We start from the raw sequence: 19,619 nt of genomic DNA on the forward strand, positions 1-19,619 counted from the left end.
AGGAACAGATTCCTTGTTATGACTTATATTTCTTCCCTCTTTCTCCAGCAGTCTGAACAGTCATTCCTCCTCCTTTTTCAGACGAGGGAAACAGATGAGGGGTGCGAGGCGAGAGGATGTTTTGGTAAAGCTGTAAATCAGCCGCTCTTTTTATAAAGGGAGTCTGTGGCAGGAAGATGATAACGTGTGAATATAGGTCGAAACGCAGCCCTTTAAACATTTTACATCAACTTCTCTGCAGGACCGCTGGCACATCTGAGCCAGAGTTTGATTTTGGAGAACATTCAGGTAATGTCAGCCTGTGGAGAAGCTCTGCTTACTTCATAATCCCCCAGACTGCTCCGGGAATCGGATCAAAACTATGTTGACACTATGACCTCAAAAAACATGTAGAGAAAGTGGTAGGTTAAAAAAAAGACCTTGTTTAAAAGGTTTAAAGGTTAATATTGACTAATTTGGAATATATACGTTATTTACATGATGTGCTGTGTAAGAGTTGAAACAACCTTGTTTAAAACTGAGGGAGAGTTTTTTTTCCACTGAAGCAGACTCGGTGCTAACCAGGTCTGGGTCTGGAGCCAGTTCTTACCTTGTACTAAAAACACTGCAAAAAGCTAAAGTGGTTTTCCATGACAGTCAGCTTGGAGCTACTTTATCACATCACTAAAAATGTCTTTTAATCCTTTGTAGTGTTATGAAAACTGTTTATCTATGCACACCGTTTATATCAGTATCGCTTTAAGCTAATGTCTCAACATCACCGGCTTAGTTTCTAAATGCTGATCTAAGCAACCTCTGGATTTATGAGCACACTTAGACGTCTCAAACTTTGATCTCCTGCCTCAGTGTTTCACTGAAGCACTACAAACCGGGTCCAGAGTACACAACGTTTAAGGAAGGATTTATTTACACACACAGAGTTTACAAATGAGCTCACAAATGGTATACAGATCCAGCTGTAAAAAGTGATTTTGAGTGCATGTCTGTGTGGTGCATTGACCAATAGAAATTATATAGCATCAACTTCCCAGTGACCCCGCTAGACTTCATTGAGTCATTTCACTACATTTTCTAAATCTTTTCTTTGTTTATATTTTTTTTAATTTTTGCAATTACTAATTATATTTTAATTTTAGAATTTTCCAAAAGGTTAATGGTTTAGACCAAGGTTAAAAACTATAGGGTTACTGTGTTACTGCATAGAAATAAACAGAAGACATAATAGTCTGGACAAACCTCACCTATCAAAACCTGTCTGTGCTTTATTATATCTGGTTTTTTATATACACAATGTGGTTCGGGGAGTGCTGTGGTGGTGCAGGGGCAACGCACAATCTACGTATTGAGGCCTTAGTCCTCGTGCCGGCGGTCGCAGGTTCGACTCCCGGCCTGGCGACATTTGCTGCATGTCTTCTGGCTTTCTCATTACCCTCTTTCCTGTCAAACTACTTTCGAAAAAATAGATATATATATACATAAAATGTGGTTCTGTTATAAGTTAAATGGCAAATTGTTTATATATGTTGTTCAAACATTAATAAAATATCAAGAATGAGGTCAGGGCTGAAGCAGAGTAAACATCAAGTGGAAAAAAAAAAGTTTTTTAGCACTATGTGTCCTCATCGATCTCAAGGGTCGTAAGTGTGAGTTTTGCTGGGAGGAGACTGGAGGGATAAAAGAAGGAGAATATGAAACAGTGAGTGTGTTTTCTTTCGATGCCAATGCAACATCATGAAGCTAAGTGTTTTTAGTGTTTTTCTTTCAAATTAGGCCATTAAAAATAATTTAGCTTGGCAGTTTTCATGGATCTCTCATATTTATTGGTTTTGGTCCATATGTTTTCATCAGACTCTGATGAACCAGTTCCCAGCAACAGTATAAAGATTTAAATGGTCTTGCACTGCCAGAGTCACATACTTATGGCAAAGGAAAACCAAAGAACAGAATCTTAGAAACCGTCAAAGAAACAGTAGCAGCACACCAGCTGTAAATCATTACCTACAAGAGAATAGGAAGATATCACAATTATGTTAATGGGTGCAGTTTTGAATATTTCAACAATATGTGCAACGCCACCCTGAAAACTCCACATTGAATTGTGGAGATATGAGTGTGTGACTATTTATCAAGAAAATGTTCCAATCCATCTCACTTTAGGCTTTCATTCAATTTGTGGCATTTATTGAACAAGTCTCCCTTTATTCCATGACTTAAGCATTTACAGCTGGGTTGTCTCAGAGCCAACCTTAAGGCACAAGGTCTTTTTATTTACTCTTCCACAGCCTGTGGGCTTGCTATCTCATGGAATACCGCTGCAAGCTATACTCGGATTAATAGAGAATATTTGGAGAGAAATCTTCAAAAGATGAAGATGAAAGACAAGCAAAGGTAGCTTTGTTACGCCTGGAAATATGGGGCTGCAGATGGATCTCCAAGGTATGAATATAGAGAACATTTTGAGAATGAAAACTTAATATAACTATTTATCCTAAAATATTTATTTTTGCAATTCATATGCATTATAGTACTGATGGAGAATGTGATTTATATATAAATAGTAGGTAGAGATGATATATTTAGTGAAGAGAGGTTCAGCAAACACATTAGGATTAAATATTCAAGTAGAGACAAATCCACACATTAGGTAGGGACATAATCATACGCAAAAATCCTGATTCTGTTCAGTTTGTAAGTAATTGTTTGAGACAGTGTTGGCATGATTAAAGCTTTCAATTCAAAGTAAAATATGATTGTCTCAGGATTTATATTCTTCACACAACAGTTGTAACAAAAAGGGTTTTCAGTGTATGTTTAGAAAGTTGCAACTGTTGCATGTGCATGTATTTTAACCATTGCATTAGTTCATATCTTTCTTTTTTTATTCATTTCATATTAGTTTCACACAAACCTTTCTTCAGTATTATTAGGTACATACAGAAATGCTTAAATCTCACTTATGTTTCAATTGATTATGATTTTCTGACAAGCTATATTCTTTTTACGGTAAACTAGGAGCAATTTGAAAGAAATAATTTTAAATCATTAGGTGTTGAAGTAGAAACAAAACATCTACGTTTCCTCAACCCAATATAAGGTTGAATATTAGTTTTACACAAACTCTTCACCTGTGCCTTTCATTCACTTATGACAAGCTGGGAAACAAAAAAATGCATCCTTACTTTGGGTACCATAATTGAGACATTTTCACAAATGCTCCTTGCTGACATCTAAAAAAACCCCAAAATATATATGTTAAACATTTGCTACCTTTAATATCCACTGTGAAATGCCATATTTTTTGATAATTTTATCAACAAAACATTTTCATTCCAGTGAACTTCTCATCTTCCTGCTAAAGCCACTGAAAGCTGGAGGAAGCACAGATTCTCATCACCTCTTACTTTAAACTGGGCCAATTCACTGAGGATGTGGGAAAATTAAATTTTGAACTGGGAGGCTTTTTTTTTGCATTTTTTTGTTTTTCAGACTCCTTTACACCATCAGATTTACTGTGTTGCATGAGTTGTACTCCCTCTTCTAATGCTCCGGCATGAATCATAGTCCAGACGGGTGATGTCACCTCCAAGGCCACGTCATGCTGGATTTCATTCAACAAAAATCAAACCGTAGGAGTTTTTCACAGGGAACTCATCTAGGGACGATCCAAAATTAAAGCAAATTTATTTCGTTTAACCAGCAGCGCCTGTGATTTATTACAGGCATGATCACTGGTAAATAAAGCTGAGGTGAAACTGGCGCAAACTTGCTTTTCCCACTCCTACTTTTTTCTCCTTCTTCCTTTTCCACCCTCAGCTTCATCATGCCAGAGGTGTAAAAGGAGCAACCATCAGCGTATTCTGTGTTCTGTCAACAGATTGCTTCTCCCCGTGTCTTGTTGAGCCAACATATTTTTCACCAACATAAAATACAAAACGTCAGCTTACCATGTAAAACATAAATATGACACCCACATCTGTGTGATCAGTGCTGACCTGCTGCTAATATCAAAATAACCGCTTGATCACTTTTTTCAGCTAAAAACATCTGATGCTTCATATATGCCAACAAGAAAGTCTGTTGATGCGAACACTTGAGAAGAGTTTCTCTGTTTAAGTGCTGAATTTGTGTTGGAATCCTTCCTGTAAATACATTAAATCAGTTGTTTTATATGCACATAGTCAGTATGAGTTCACAGCTGTTTGGAGGCCGAAGTGCTGACTGAAAGAGTTTCTTTCAAGATGACAAATTCTGCAAAGACCGTGGGTCGACCTCACTTTGTAGCAGCTTCTGTGGGTGTCATTTTACAGGAGATTTATTATAACATTAGCTTTTGTTGCTCAGGTCTCCCAAACTATCAAGATGTTCTCAATAAAGTGGGAGAATGTTCAAGTTGTCTAATCTAATTATAACAATAAAAACCTTTGCTAGATCCTTATTGAGCAATAAAGAGATTTTTCTATAAACTAATGTTAATATAATGTGTCAACAGACTTCCACTAAGTAGCCTTTGGATTGCAAATTGTATGAATGCCTTTAAAACTATGATAGACAGGCAGGTATGTTACGGTGAAATCAGTCAAGCTCTCTTTAGCTGTACAGGATTAATTACACACAGAGTGAAGATTGTAATAAGAATTATTTTATAATTACATATGATAAAAATAAGACATTTCATTTATTAGATTAAAATGTTACATAGGACCAATTAAAAATGACATTGAAATACAGAAATGCAAGTTTGATGAAAGTATGATGTATTTGTGGCGGTCTGGCTTTACGTCAGCTTTACCTGCCTCAGTTTCAAACTTGTCCTTGACAAAGACGCTCAAAATGGGTGAGCAACTATTTCCCAGCTAATTTCAAGATGGCTAAATATGTAATGACCTTTATTACAGAAGGTCATGACATCTGTTCCATAACAAATAAAAAATGTCAGATTGGAAAGCCATACAGTGATTAAGAACAAGACCTTCAATACGTCTACCATGTTGTTTTTTTTAAATTATGTATTACTCTATTTTTTATTACCTCCTCAATGTCCCAGAAGAGCCTTGGAACAAACTTTTAGGCACAACTGAACAACCTTACTGTCATTACAGTTAATTTCATAAGTGATACTGCCTCAAACTTAAAGCAACATTGAATCTTTAATAGATTATAAAACAAGTAGGCACGGAAGAAAGTAAACTGACTTTATACTTTTATGTTCCTGATATAGAAAATGCATTTTGCTACTTACTGCTGGGTTAGTAAATTAATGTTAATTACATCTGCAGTGTGGATTTATAGTTTTGCTTAAAGCTCAGTGTTTTACTTTTGCAATTCTGGTTTTCCAAACATGGCTACAATTGGTGGACCTTTTTGAAGACCTTTGGATTGCAAATTGTATGAATGCCTTTCATGCAATTTGCATTCATACCAGTTGTATGGTATGAATGATACATTTGCATTTGAATGCAAATATATCAATTTGCATTCACACCAATTGGTATGAATGTAAATTGATACATTTATACAATTTTATGTGAAATTGTATGAATGTACATACAAAATACGATTTTGTGTGAAATCATAACAATTTCACACAAAATTGTTGTGAAACAATTTTTTAATTTGTAAGGTAATTACTTAAGTATATTCAACTGAATAATATCCTTTTTGCTTTGTTTTGTCATTGACTCAAACTGAATTAATATAGTTTACCCGAAAATAAGAAAACAAACCATATTTTCATAGAGACTTAAGGACCCCACTAGCTTTTTATTGTTTATGTATCTAAAAGTAATCAGGTTGCTGGCATCATATTGAGATTTGCATTGCATCGGCCACAGAGATGCACAACAATAGCGGTGATGGTTAAATAGAAACAAGGAGTTTGTTATAATGAAGATCTTTACTAGACAGACTTTATCATCAGATTTCAGTATTAGTTATTACTTTTACCTAGTCTACAGAAAACCACAGTGAGCGCTGGGTAGAAACTAGAGGTTTACAAGTGATTTCTAACTTCTCATTTGAATGCAAAAGGGCACTTTGATTAAACTGCGTTTTTTGTATTTTAGGCTGTAAGCTAGAGATGATCAAAATAAATCCTGCTTCTTTAAAAGCACTTGAACAGCCAACATACATCCAAAGCAGACACTTTTTAAGAGTAAATATTATCCAAATCAACTTTTTTTTGCAGATAAGCTGTCTAAATGGGTTCTTAAGTGTGATACCTTTATATGTTTGTTCATACTGTGACTGTGCTTAAATCTGCAATATTTTGCCAAAAAGCAGTCTCAGTGCAGCCTTCTTTGGTTTGAATGTTGGTTACTGCAATTGAATGTTGCTACTGGTTAAAACGCTACAGCTTTGTTGATGTCTACATCACGAAATTCAAGGTTATGCTTTCATAGAGGGGCTAATTATCTACTTTGTGAAGCATCTTTCCTGTCACTTCACTATCAAATAAAGGCCACAAGAGCCAACAAAATTCTTTAAGAGAAAACATAAAAAAAAGAAAAACATGACCAATACAGAGGAAGAATCCCGAGGTGAAAGACTTAAGAGCCAAATCCTATCTGAACATGAATATGCAAAATATGTAGTATTCTCTACACAGAAAGTTCAAACAGATATAATAAAAATGCTTCTGAATCTACATCCCAAACTGTCAAAAATTGCTTGTCTGCTTCAACATTTACTAAAACAAATTTACCAACATCAACCTTGCTGCTAAAAGTTGTGCTCATTGTGTCGAGTCAATTCTTACACATGTACAGTAAATAATGTGTCAATAGTAGGTTTGTACCAAAGTTTATATTACTGAGTTGTCTAGAGGAAGTTTATACTCTGTTATCCAGGTGTGTTGTTGTAACTTCACATTTCGAAGGAAATGAACCCGTTGCATCTGTCTGTGACCTGAACATACGAGTTATATCATGGATAATGGTATTTTCACATAAAGGCAGGGCAACACTAATGTGGCAAAAGTGTGTCATTTCCATTTAAAGAGAGAAAAAATAACACAGTGCAACTGAGAGCATGCAAGGACACTGCCACAAACACAGTGTCTCATTATGGCCCCAAAAAGATCACTTATCTGTAATTGAGGCCAGCAGTCGGCACACAGCGGTGCAGTAACCTACCTTATAGTTACGGCAGGTGGGATTGAAGGCATTGGTGCCACAGGCAAACAGAGTCTCATCATTGCGTGGGACCAGCACTTTGATGTAGTTGTAACATTCATCCTGTCAGGAGGGGATAAGCTCAGTGTTATTGCAAAGCAATAAAATCAAATGAGGTTTTAGCAACTTCCTGCAAGACACAAACAACTTTACTGCTTAACAGCACATTATTCTAATCTTTAGATTCCTTAGTGCAAACTGTCACTGTGCTGAAAACAGACATGGGCCAAGGAGGACTGCAGGAGAAATCAGACCAACAGCACAAGTAGAGAGATGAAAATATATTTCTCTAGATGATGATACTCACGCTGTTCTTCCCTCTCACAGTGCACTTCGCCACATCCTTCGTCTTCCAAGTCAGTTTCTGGAAAACAACAAGACAGCCAACTGTCAGCTCAAAAGACAAGACTCTTTCTCACCATCTCAGCTTCCGTCGCTCCTAGTCGTTCAAGTGCCATTACAAGACCGCTGTGATAAAAATCTCATTAATTTCAATAAAACTGTTGTGGGGAAAAACAAACAGGGAAGTATCAGGGACCCCCGCAGCGCCTGAGCGGCTCATCAGTGGGCAGCCAAACACTGTGGCTCCTCAGAGATAAAAATCACTCGGAGATAAGAGCGAATCTGTGAGGCTGCGAATACAAGAGAAACAAAAGACTGCAAAAAAGGAAGCTCAGATCACTTTACAGCCTATATGAAGAGAAGTCAATTAATCCCAATTAACCTTCTGGCCAAAAACAAATTAAAAACAATCCTGCCCTCCATCTGTAGACATGAAAACAACTCACACTTTCTGTATCACAGCCTCATACATGCTGAGCTGGTACAAAAAAGATCCAGCAACTTGTTAACAAGCTTTGCCAGCCAAAGAATTAAGGCATTCCTCCTCACTGTCGACTAATTTACGGATAAAATTCTCCGAACCTCCTGCATTCCTCTGAGAATTCAAGCAGTTGTCAACATGTCTGCGTCAATTAAGCTCCATTTCTGCCAACATCTCATAACAATATATGATCAGACAGAGTTTGATATCTTCCTCAGTGACATGATAGGGTGTGTTGGAACAGCCCCCAACCATGAAAAGCCATTTCCAGTCTGTAGGTTAAAACCGCTGTTGCTCAGCCATCACTTATTTTAAATATCCCTGAATTTTATTCAGGATAAAACAAACTGATTTCCTGGAATCCATTTGAATGTGTTATAAATAATTAGCCTCCAGTTATTATGCAACTTCACATTTATAATTACTTGTTTTTTGTGAAGAATCAGTCAAACAGTTCAATTAATCTGTCTTTTCTGTGGAAACACCTCACCTCATCTTTGATTTTACTGAGAGATAAAATATGCTTTTATTAAAAAAGAAATCTCACAACCAGCAAATTAAATGCTGAAGGCTATTTAAAAATATATAAAGAGAATGCCACTTTTAGATCCTACTCTTGAGTTATTGTCAACACCTTTAGATTTCATTCTTTCTTCTGTTTGTCTCGAGATTGGTTTAACTAAAACAAAGCTGCAGAAGAAAAAACAGGGAATGCAGGGTTCAGCTCTGGTTCCAGATGTAGAACAAAATGATACCACAAGGCTCCTGTACTTTGAGTTAATATCTATTTAACTCCCTGCTGATGCACAAAACATGATAAACATTTGCAAAAAATGAGTTTATAATTTCATAATTGTTTTCTCAACACAACTCTGATTTAGTTTAGTAAAGAACTGATACAATTCAGTTGGAGTCAGCACTATGGTAATATTTCTGGTCTCCTTTAAGCTCGATTTGGTTTACTAATAAAAACATACAGCCACTCAAACCAGGGGAGATCAATGAAGGGGAGAACGTGAATGAACGACTGGTGTGAAAAATGAAGAGGCGGTTTAAAATGAGCTTGCATAAAGGGAATGGATCTGTGATGAGGACATACCATTTTCTGGTGGTATGAGTCAGTCACACACTAATGATCTAGCGGAGATGGATAACAGAAAGAAAGGAGAATGAGAAGGAGAATAAGGGAACAGGCTTTATAATTTTCCACTCAGTTGCTGCCGCTATATTGGAGGCTGGAGAAGTTTGAGTGAATGAATAAAGAATGCATCACGTTCAAACATTTAATACTAAGCTTCTCGCATAAGAGGAGAACACTGCAGTGCTTAGAAGTTCCCATTTTCATTGTGCAACAGCCTTCACCCAAATCAGCAGCTTAGATCATCCTTGACATCAAGTAGTGCCCTTATCGAAACAAATATTCATGTTTGGGGCTAATCTAAATACAAGCAAACAAAAAGTTCAGACCTCAGAGAGCCTTTATTTAAGTGCAATCATGTTTGACAAATGATATTCAGATAGGGGAGAACAAGGCACTGCGAAAGCAACAACAACACAATTTCATTTGTGGTAGATGCATGTCTGGAGAGAGATTGCTTACTACATGAATGAAAAAGAAGGCAAAGGGTAGAAAATAATCAGGCTCAAACATTACAAGAACTTGCTTTTTTGTGTAAACAGTACGATTCAGAAAGAAAAAAAGGAAAATAAAAGTCAGAAATGCCTTGCATAAATAACTCGGGGTGCTCCATTCCCCACCTTTAAAAAAAACACTAGTTATTCTCAACACACAATGCATACTGCTAATGTTATGCATAACACTGAGATACTGTTATTAATACTATGATGACAATACATCCCCATCTTCCTCTTTTATTTCTTTCCCATCATTACAATGACCCCACCATTTTCTGTGGACTTTAGCATCTCAGTCACATCAATCAGATCTTGTGTGGGCATCAACCATTATTTAACTTCCTCCCTTTAACTGGCTAATTACATTGTCGACATGTAGATTTTGAATGCATGGTATCTAAAATACATCATCTTACTAAAAAAGCATTAAAGTAATCCTTTGCAGTTGCAATATTGCAAACTTTGATTGAGCAATGACAGCTTTGACTTGAAGCATTATCAAGGTCAAAAGTTGATGTACAAGTTGTCCAGCTGCAATTAGCTAAGCCAGTGTTTAAAACATAAGGTCTATCTACACCTTTTTTTGTTTACATATTAAAATGGAACAGCACTTTAAGACAAATTATCAATGAGTAATATCAAAACAGGAAGCAAAGATGCAAACAGTAGCCTAGCACTTAAGCAAATTGCTTCATATGAATACATGGTCAGCCAGAGCAATTCACTGTAAGAAAAGTAGATACTGCAGTAAACGGAACATCAAAAATACTAATGGACCATGTATTCCTAAATACATGCAGTGCTAATTCCAATTTTGGCCACTAATGGCTAAGAGTGACCAAGCGTAGGTTAAGGATTATTATTCTAAAAGATCATGAAATCAAACACCTGAATGTCAATCTCTATGTAAAAAAAAAAATGTATTTGCAAGAGGAAAATAACTAACCCAAGGTGTAATACGAGGGATAGAGAATCAGCAATAAAACCTGAAAAAATAATTTCATATACATTGTATCACATAAGGCAAACCAGCAGAAGCAGATTTTCAATCATGGCAGTGAAAATATTTTCCTACCTGCTGTGGGATTATCTGCTCAGACGAGGTGCCAAGATTGATTGCAAAAACATGGTCCCTGCAAGAGAGAGAGAGTTAAGACAAAAAACAGTCATCTCTGCATGCCTTTATTCATTCTATAAGCTTTTTGAATGCAAACTTTGATAATATTTTGATCTCAGCAGTTCAACCACAAGGAAAGAAACAAGCTTTGATTTCACTCAAAGAGATTGATCCCAGCTTCACACAAACATCATCTAGAAGGTGGAAAAAAAAAGTTTGGCTTCAAAACCTTACGAAAGTTTTTTCCCCAACTATTGACAAAACCCACACGATTCACTAAGTGGAGTGAGGCACACTATGTTGCAGCTGTGGAAAATATTAAGCCAATTTACGTAGATCAGGGCTCTCTATACCTTTGTAGATGGATTTCTTGGCAGGCGGGGTGCTGCAGTTTGGAACGAAGCCAAACGCTGAAGCAGAACTTGTTTAGCAAAAGGGAGAAGGAAAAACCTTGTGCCTTTTAGAAAATTACCTAATGAAACCTTAATGGTGAAGATTAGGATTAGTGAAGGTTCTAGCAGGCCAAGAGGTGCCACAGAAACAGAAATAAATTTAGTTAAAAATCAAAAACCTGATTAGGTGTTAAAATTAAGCTAATTTAAAGGCAGTTTCATATTTAATCATATTTCTTAATCCTCTTCCTATTTCAAAAAGTACCTCATCAGCCTCATTTGTACACATATTACTACCAAGAGATAAACTTATAAAGTTAACTTTACTTCTCTGTTCATAAAATGTCACATTTTGTTGTTGGCCCTGCTGCCTTGCAGTAAGAAAGAAAGAAAATCTTACTGCATTGAATTTTCCTGTTTCTATAAACCGGATTTGGTGTTAGTCTTTTCAATCTCTGTTGTACACATATGGTGAAAAGCTACATCTGAACATTATTAATTAATGCTGTTCACAGCTGTTGTTCTGGATGGAATGATTTTTCAGACGCCATACTAACGTTTTTCCCTCACTAAAGCTGCAGAGTTAACAACTAAAGTTTGTTTTCTTCATTTAATTACTGCTATATTCTGAAATATGTTGTTCCCCCCAACTCCCTGTTGAGTTCACAAGTCTGTGATTCAGGTTTAGCAGCTCTATGCAAAATGTGAATATGCCCATAAATGAACCATTGTAAAAATTTGTTATTTAAAGACAACAGAAGATGTTGCCAAATATTGAAGTAGTGGAATTGGCAGTAGTTCTGTGGGTTTTTTATATGAGTTTAAACGATATCAGAACCACAAGAAGCATTATTTTTTTTAAATTGTCATGGATCACAAGATTACAGTATCAGTGGGTAATTAAGTTTAGATGATAGATCTAGATTAGAACATTTGAACAACTTTTTAAAATGTTTTTATGTTTTTTTTTTTAAGTTTGCTCCTCTGTGTGTTCACATACATCACATTCCACAACTTTGTATATAAAAAAATGAGAATTAACCTACAGTAATATGGTTATAATTTCTCACTTATCAGGCTATTTTTAATAGGAAAGAAATAAAAAGCTATTTAATCAGAAGCAATATCTGACTGATTGAGGGTACAACAATTTAGCGGCCACCCTAAATGCCAGCTTTCCTTTGCCTGAACATAGAGGTGATCCAGAATAATAAAATTTCAAACAAAAGAGAGTTAAATTAGATTTATTCAAGAGTCAAGACTGACCGAGCAGCGATGTAAAGCATGTGGTTGATCCGCAGCATCCTCTGGAAGTCAAGGCCCAAGCGGATAGTGTCGTTGTCCGACATGAGCCCCTGAAAGCTGGGGTAGAGGTACGAGGCTGCATGGGTCAAAAGATGGAGTGAAGGAAACATTTCAGTGGACGTAATACATTAAATTATAGCAAAGCCACATCTCAGTACAGATTAAAACCTACAGTAGTAATGTAAAGTTGGAATGACATGTAAATGACAATAAACAAGGCAACATTAAAACTAAAAGGAAGCCTTTCCCCCTATATTTTTCTTTTAAGTATCAGAGTAATGCAGATGTGTAACAATAGCTAGATATTCATCCACCATAAAATTACTACTCAAGGTGAAAATCTAGATTATTCTGCACATAAAATAAGGCATTTAGTGTATGCTAATGTGCACTTGTAGAGGTGGATAAGGAAGCAAAAAAAAAAAAAAAAGACATCTTAAGTTGCAAATTAGGCACTCATGTCACCAAAGTCAATCTGATTTAAATAAACAGCTTCTGGTAAGAGTTTCTGAACAGACACACCTGGGGTCTGTGCCAAGTAGAGACAAGGAACAAAAACAAAATCATTTCAATGGAGAGACTGTCTGTCTGGGTCAACTTGCATTAAAATAGCAATCATCTGTTTCGGAGGTCACAGGAGTTCAATTTGGTGCAGTCATGAGTGCTATTTAAATAGTTTCACCTTGCAAAAGAACATTTCGAATCCACAGACACTAGAGGAAAAAAAAAGGTACAATACAACTTGAGAGAAATAAGGTGTGTTCAGGCATAAGAAAAAATCTGAGTGTGCTGTTGCACAAAAATTGCAAGATAAGATGAAGCCAGTGAGCTGGAGCAAATAGAAAGAGTGATACATCAGCTCCATGTTCCATTAAAGCAGATTTTCATTTTTACCTTCCTCTTCTACTGAATGGAAATTCCACTCTCCCCCCATCTCTTCTTCAGCAGCACATTAACTCACTAGACGCTTTAACAATGAGTGATGGTGTCCAGAAGTTTAAATGACAAAATGACAGCCTGTCAGCAGACTGACGTCCCTTGAAAATAGTCCGTATTAAACAAAAACATCTACCAACAACAAGAAAGTGCTTTAGGCTAAAATAAGATTGGCCCACCTCAAAGCAAACACCGAGACATCATCCACATCAAATATGGAAGTCAATAGTTATAGATTAAAATCCTGTTGTAAAGAAATGTAAATTAACTTTGCTAAAACTATTCAATGTCCTCTGTACATTACATTCCCTGGGAATTCATATCTGATCTAAAAAAATAATAATTGAAGACATGTTTAGGTCACACAGATTTACACAGAAAGCTACTTATAAAACATGTTTACACAGGGAATGATTATACTATACGCTCTATGGCTTTAACCACTGTAGAGAATTAGCTCACCATTTAAAAAAAAAAAGCTGTTTTGAAGTAATGCAAAGTAGATGAGCAGGAACATTATGTGTTCTGCCAACTTGCTGGAAGGAGTTTTGATGGAAAGGACCACATAAAAGAAGAATCATTAGATACAGTCATTGGTTTTCTGCGGCACGCCCTTTGATCAGTCAAATGCTTGGACCACTCAGAACATCAAGCTAAGAAACTAATTCCAAAGAAAAGTCCCCAAATAGCTTTGGCTTTTATGAAGGAAGTTTCAAGATAAAACATCTTCACTCACTTTAGAAGATTAGCTGACTTTACAGTCCACACAATCTGTCACAAACAAGATTATGATGCTAACATAGTCCCATTTCTCACAAATGGAGATGTCACTTAGGTGTGATTTCATAGACTTGATTCAGACAAAGTACTATGATTCATAATGGACATGTCAAAGTTGTGAGAGACCTTGTCCCGCTCAGTCACCTGCTTGAACCAGAGGTGACAAATTGCTCTCATTACACCTGGGATGCAGCTCCACATATAGTACTATTAGTGCAGCTATTTCTGCTAATGGTTGCGTTCCTCTCCTCCAGATAGATCAATTACAGCATGAGGGCCATCATCTCTGCCACCTCTTAAATCAATTATGGGTCATAATGGTTGGTAGCCAAGGCCTCTTCTGTAGACCTCTTCAATGACAGGATATTACAGATTACTCTCTTGGATATTATGTTAAAGACAGTGTGTCAGAGATGTCAAACTATGCAGTGTAACCTTTTCTGAAGTTTTCATTTTATTATGGTTCTCAGTTGCATTTTTTTTCATTAGGTTCTATAGGAAATCACTAAAATTGAACTGATATTCAAATAAAATGAATGAAATATAATGAATATATAGCAGTCATTGTCAATTTTATTTCCTGACTGTCCAAGATCCTCCTGCAAAGTTCACGCTGCTAGCAGCTTCATTTGAGCAACTCTGAAAACTTCAGTTTTCAACAAAATAAGAACAAGGAAGAATTTTTAAAAAAGACGTACAAAAAGCACAAGAAAGAGGAAAGAGAGCTGCTGCTAGTTGTTGTAGTAGTAAAAAGAAATGTCCTTTATTGTCACTCAGTTTGGATATTCAGGTGTACCAGCAATGTGACAGGCAAGTTGAAATATGACTAAAAAGACTAAAAAATAACAAGATTCAACAAGGCTTGATGATAGACCTTTACTTTTCAGCCTGTCAACTGATTTACCAGAATGTTGCCCATCAGAGCTATACAGATGATGTTGTATTGTATACAAGGGATAAGAAACAAGCTGACCAAAAGTTAACATTGGCAATGCTTAATTGTATGTGTTTAAAATATTTAGCGCCCTTTGCGGATTTCTCATTTAGCAGTGTTATTTAGTGGTTTTCGTCTTCTTTTTGTACGTGTTTTAACAATTTTTTTTTTGTTATTTTTTGCGGTTTTTTGTTATTTTTGCATTTGAATGAACTGAGGGTGGTCAATAAAATCATCTCATGAGGTGAATTCTTTAGGTATTTAGTTATTAGAAAACAAATAAAAATACATCTCTCAACACTAGGGTTTTATAATAGGACATATTTTCAATAACTGCACTATTTTTTATGTTGTTAATTTTCCCTTATAGTACAAGTTAAGTTCACACTTTTTTTTTTTTAAATCGGACAATACATATTAGTGAACATATATAGTTTATCAAATTTATCAAACGCAGAAAAGAGTTGTTATACACATTTAACATATCAGATGCAAACAGTTGTAACTAACAAGCAATTCAGTTGAAAGTTTAGAGCTTGGACTTGCTAGTTCTGTCTCTGGTTTGACAGAGTTTGTGGACAGTTCAAAATGCAGCTCAGATTCTCCATTGTGTCTTTTCTGTTTTCATACCAAAATGAAGAGAAAAAATTAAAATGAATTCAAGCCCTATAACAAATCTCTGCACAGGTACTTTCAACAAACATGGTCTTAAACACGTCCACTTTCACTAAGGCATGCTCCCTGCTGATGATATATAATCCCTCACCTTGTTTTACAATTACTCCTGGAACAAGGTTCACCATGGCAACACAGACAATTTTGAACTTACTTTCTCTGCCCACGATGCTGATTGGTTCCAAGTCTTGCGGAAACGGTGCAGCTCCCGAGGACAACTGAGGTAAAAAGGCGGCTACGGTGAAAGCCAGAAAGGCTGGCAGGATGGGTCGAGGCGATCCGGACGTCAGCCTCATTTTGGCAGAAGATGAAACTTCACTAGAAACTCATGGTCGACAGTAGGCTCCCCCGACTCACCTAAAATGAGAAATAAAATGGCAAAATAAACTAAAATTGTTTAGAATCCATGCTAAACTAATGGGAAATAAACTGGACTGTCACATTTTTTTATTGATCCATGTTTAAATTTGATTTAAACAATGAAAATTAAAGCAAATAATTAACTAAGCTATAAAAAAAGATGTTTTTTTTTTATTCTGTTTTTACATTTACTTCAAGTCATTTCAGAAAGGGAACATTGAGCATATTCTCAACTACTGAGATAACAGCAAAAAAAAGAAAGAAAAGAAGGTGATGACATGTCAAAAAAAGCACTAGCACAAAATATCGAGCTTTGAAGAAGCAGGCTATCGGACCACCTGCAACATTCACCATCCATGAATGTCTTTCAGAGCTGACACGGCACTGTTACAGCCTTCCATCATAACATCCTGATTGCGGTGAGAATATACAGCACACCTTCAGGAGTCTAGTGAACTATATCCTGAAGTGACAGAACCATTGTGCCAGCAAAAGGAGTTTAATTAAATTTTTTTGTAACCAATTGTTTTAGCTTTAAAATTGTCAGGACAGTTTAATAAAAAAAAGACCATTAAAATGAAGGAGTTTAGTCCTGGTTAAAGAAAAGATGAAGAAAAAAATAGGTTAGGTGACCATAGGTATATACATTAAGTGTGTCAAAGTCAGAATCAAAGTCAGGAAATATTAACTCAAAGAAATTGGTATTCTTCTTGGTGGTCTATCTTCATTAAGCACCTAAATGTGCAAAATTAAAATTCATCATTCACATACTGCCACACACTAATACTTGAGGAGTTTGGACAGCAGGTAAAGAGAATTAAATCCTGCAGCAGAAAGGATGCAAAGCTCAGCATTGTTCTATGAAGACTGAGTGAGCACCAAAGGAATTATGGTGTTTATATAGTCGACCTATTTTAAGTTCCAGGTCATAAACCATAAAGATGGGAAAGTGTAACCAGACTAATGACTTATGAGAGAAAGGAATAATTCTAAGATGGAAAATCTTAAGTTAAGAAGAAATAAATCGTTCACACTCAGCAGCAGTTTTCAGTAATTTAAGTAATGCAAAAATTGCCTCTCATTACAGAACACAGAAATAACTGGAGAACTTGATGCATTTGCATATGTTTCTATCAAAGATTATTCTTTTAGATGTCTTTATTCAAAGGTGGGGGAAATAAATTCTAATCGCAAACATATTGATCTTAACTGCTAATGCTAAAAAAAGTTGAAGCGAATGTTCTAAGCCAGCGTTTCCCAATTCCGGTCCTCAGGCCTCCCTGCTCTGCATGTTTTAGATGTGCCTCTATTCCAGAGCAGCTGATTCAAATGATTGCATGACCATCAAGTGCTGCAGAAACCTGTTGATCACCCATATATTCAATCCAGGTGTGTAGCAGAAGGGAAACACCTAAAACATGCAGGGCAGGGAGGCCTGAGGACCGGAATTGGGAAATGCCGTTCTAAGCTATTCTTCAATTGTTCCCAACCCTCTAAAATAAATTCTGCTGTATTTAGCTGTGTGTTTATTGTTTGTGTTGGATAAGAAGTTGTATCAGGAATCTAGAAAAGTGTTAAATGATAGCAAATGTCAGGCACCTTAAAACAAGACATTGACTATTTCAGTCAATGTCCTAAAAACACTTTTAAAAAGTCAGCTAGTTTTACTTTGCTTTAAAGTTGCAACATTTAAAATGAAGGCTTTCTGAAGCTGTAATTTCAAGTGAAAACATTGGTAGTTACTCCCCAAACCAAATGAAACCCAAATAAAACCCAAATGAAACCCACACATTTAAAAGTGGAGGAATATCTCTTCAATAACAAACTCTTTATTTGCTCTCCTGTTTCCTTAAGCTAGTCACTAATCATTGCATTTTTAATATTTCTTTAAAATGAATGTACGATATGACGTTTAAGTGTAAAAAATGAGAAGTATGTTATTAGCTAGTGTTGCTATTAGTAGATATCCTGTTCAATGAGCACAAAAATGGGCAAATCCAGCTGTTCAACTTGCAGCTGGAACACTGTGAAGTTGGGTGTGACTTTTTTCCCAGATCCATGCCACCAGCATTTATCTCTGGTTCTCCACCATTCATTTCAGGTCTCTCAAATGATTGTGTGTAATCTTCCTTTTGAACAGTGTTTGTTTTAGCAAAACTTTGAGTATGAAGGCACTTGTGCCACAGTTTGAGAACCATGGGTCTAAAGGTGACACAAAAGGTGATTATTGAACATACTAATCAAACAAAAGCTCAAAGAGAACAAGCACATTTGTTGTTAGGTTTGTTTATTAGAGGAGCTATTGGTTTCAAGTGGAACTGGTAAGTTCACATGCACCAAAGACAGCAAATATATATCTTTCTTTACATTTTCTAATATCCAGATGTTCTATAACATTTTGAAATTATTTGCAGAAACTAATTTAAAATTATTTTAAGAATCATTTGGTAGTTGGTAGTATTTTTAAAGCTCAGTACAACATATAGACTCTTTAATACCCCAGAATATCCCTGCATCAAACTCCAAGTTCCATCAAAACAACTCAAGACAACAACTATGTTTCCACTTAATTTGTCTCTGAGGTGTCAAAGAGGCACATTTCTGCACCACTAATAATACACATATCCTCATTTTTCACAGCATCAGGAGCAGAGAAAAATGAAATAAGAAATTCAGAAACCGAAAACAGAGAATCTAAAATAACAATCTCAGATTTGGAACCAAACGGAATACAAGATGCACTGACAGTTTTATTAAGAAAAATATGCCAAGGCAAGAAATTGTATCCAATTTGTTTATATTGGTGGTAAAAGTTCTTGTATTTGCAGAGAATAAAACTCATTTTATTTAGTTGAAACAGTTAGTTGAGAATACACTTCAGTTCACTTAAAAAGCATAATAAAATGTCAGTCTGAACTGTTGTCCCAAATGTTTTGTATCTGATGCTGGTTCGCTTAAATTACGGGTTTGGAAAATACAACTTTAAACCATGATGACTTCAACTAGTGCATAAGTTTGTCCAGTACACTGTCTACACTGCAAGGTGTTCCCACATTTACAAACTTTGTCACTTGGCAATACAACTTTAGAAACATGTTTTTTATGTGAGAACAGAAAAGGGAGCCCAGAGAGAATACAAAAAAAAAAAAAAATTACAACAGCTTGTGCAGCATATGAGGACAATAGCTGATAGGCTGCAGTGGTTTCCATGCTTTTTTTCTGATAACCATGAGTTTAAACATCAAAGCAATCCACAGAATATGACTAACGTCTGTTATGGACATGCTCAAGCAGACATTGTGTGCAGCACATCCGAGGAACATTATTTCCGCGTGAGAAAGACCAAAATCAGTCTGAACTCATTGACAACCTACTTAACTCAAGGAACACTGCCAGGAGACGATGATGCATGCAAAACAAGACAAACGCAGTGAACGCAAGAAATTGCGCAACACACAAGTTATTACACTCAGACACGTAATTAGTTCAAAAC

General features: G+C 36.0%; 1 protein-coding gene across 5 annotated transcripts in view; it reads right to left on the minus strand.

Moving 5' to 3' along the window:
* LOC102237426 (semaphorin-6D-like) overlaps positions 1-19,619 on the minus strand; it is a 158,919-nt gene that overhangs the window by 53,811 nt on the left and 85,489 nt on the right. For all 5 annotated transcript variants that reach the window (XM_023330701.1, XM_023330703.1, XM_023330702.1 and 2 more), the window contains 5 exons: positions 15,921-16,123; positions 12,403-12,517; positions 10,703-10,760; positions 7,477-7,533; positions 7,131-7,232 (listed from right to left, as the gene is read on the minus strand). In XM_023330701.1, coding sequence (XP_023186469.1) covers positions 7,131-7,232; positions 7,477-7,533; positions 10,703-10,760; positions 12,403-12,517; positions 15,921-16,062 — 474 coding nt within the window. In that variant the 5' untranslated portion in view covers positions 16,063-16,123. The remainder of the gene's footprint in view (positions 1-7,130; positions 7,233-7,476; positions 7,534-10,702; positions 10,761-12,402; positions 12,518-15,920; positions 16,124-19,619) is intronic.

Source organism: Xiphophorus maculatus, chromosome 3, assembly GCF_002775205.1.
Source record: "Xiphophorus maculatus strain JP 163 A chromosome 3, X_maculatus-5.0-male, whole genome shotgun sequence".
In the NCBI taxonomy this organism is placed as follows: Eukaryota; Metazoa; Chordata; class Actinopteri; order Cyprinodontiformes; family Poeciliidae; genus Xiphophorus; species Xiphophorus maculatus.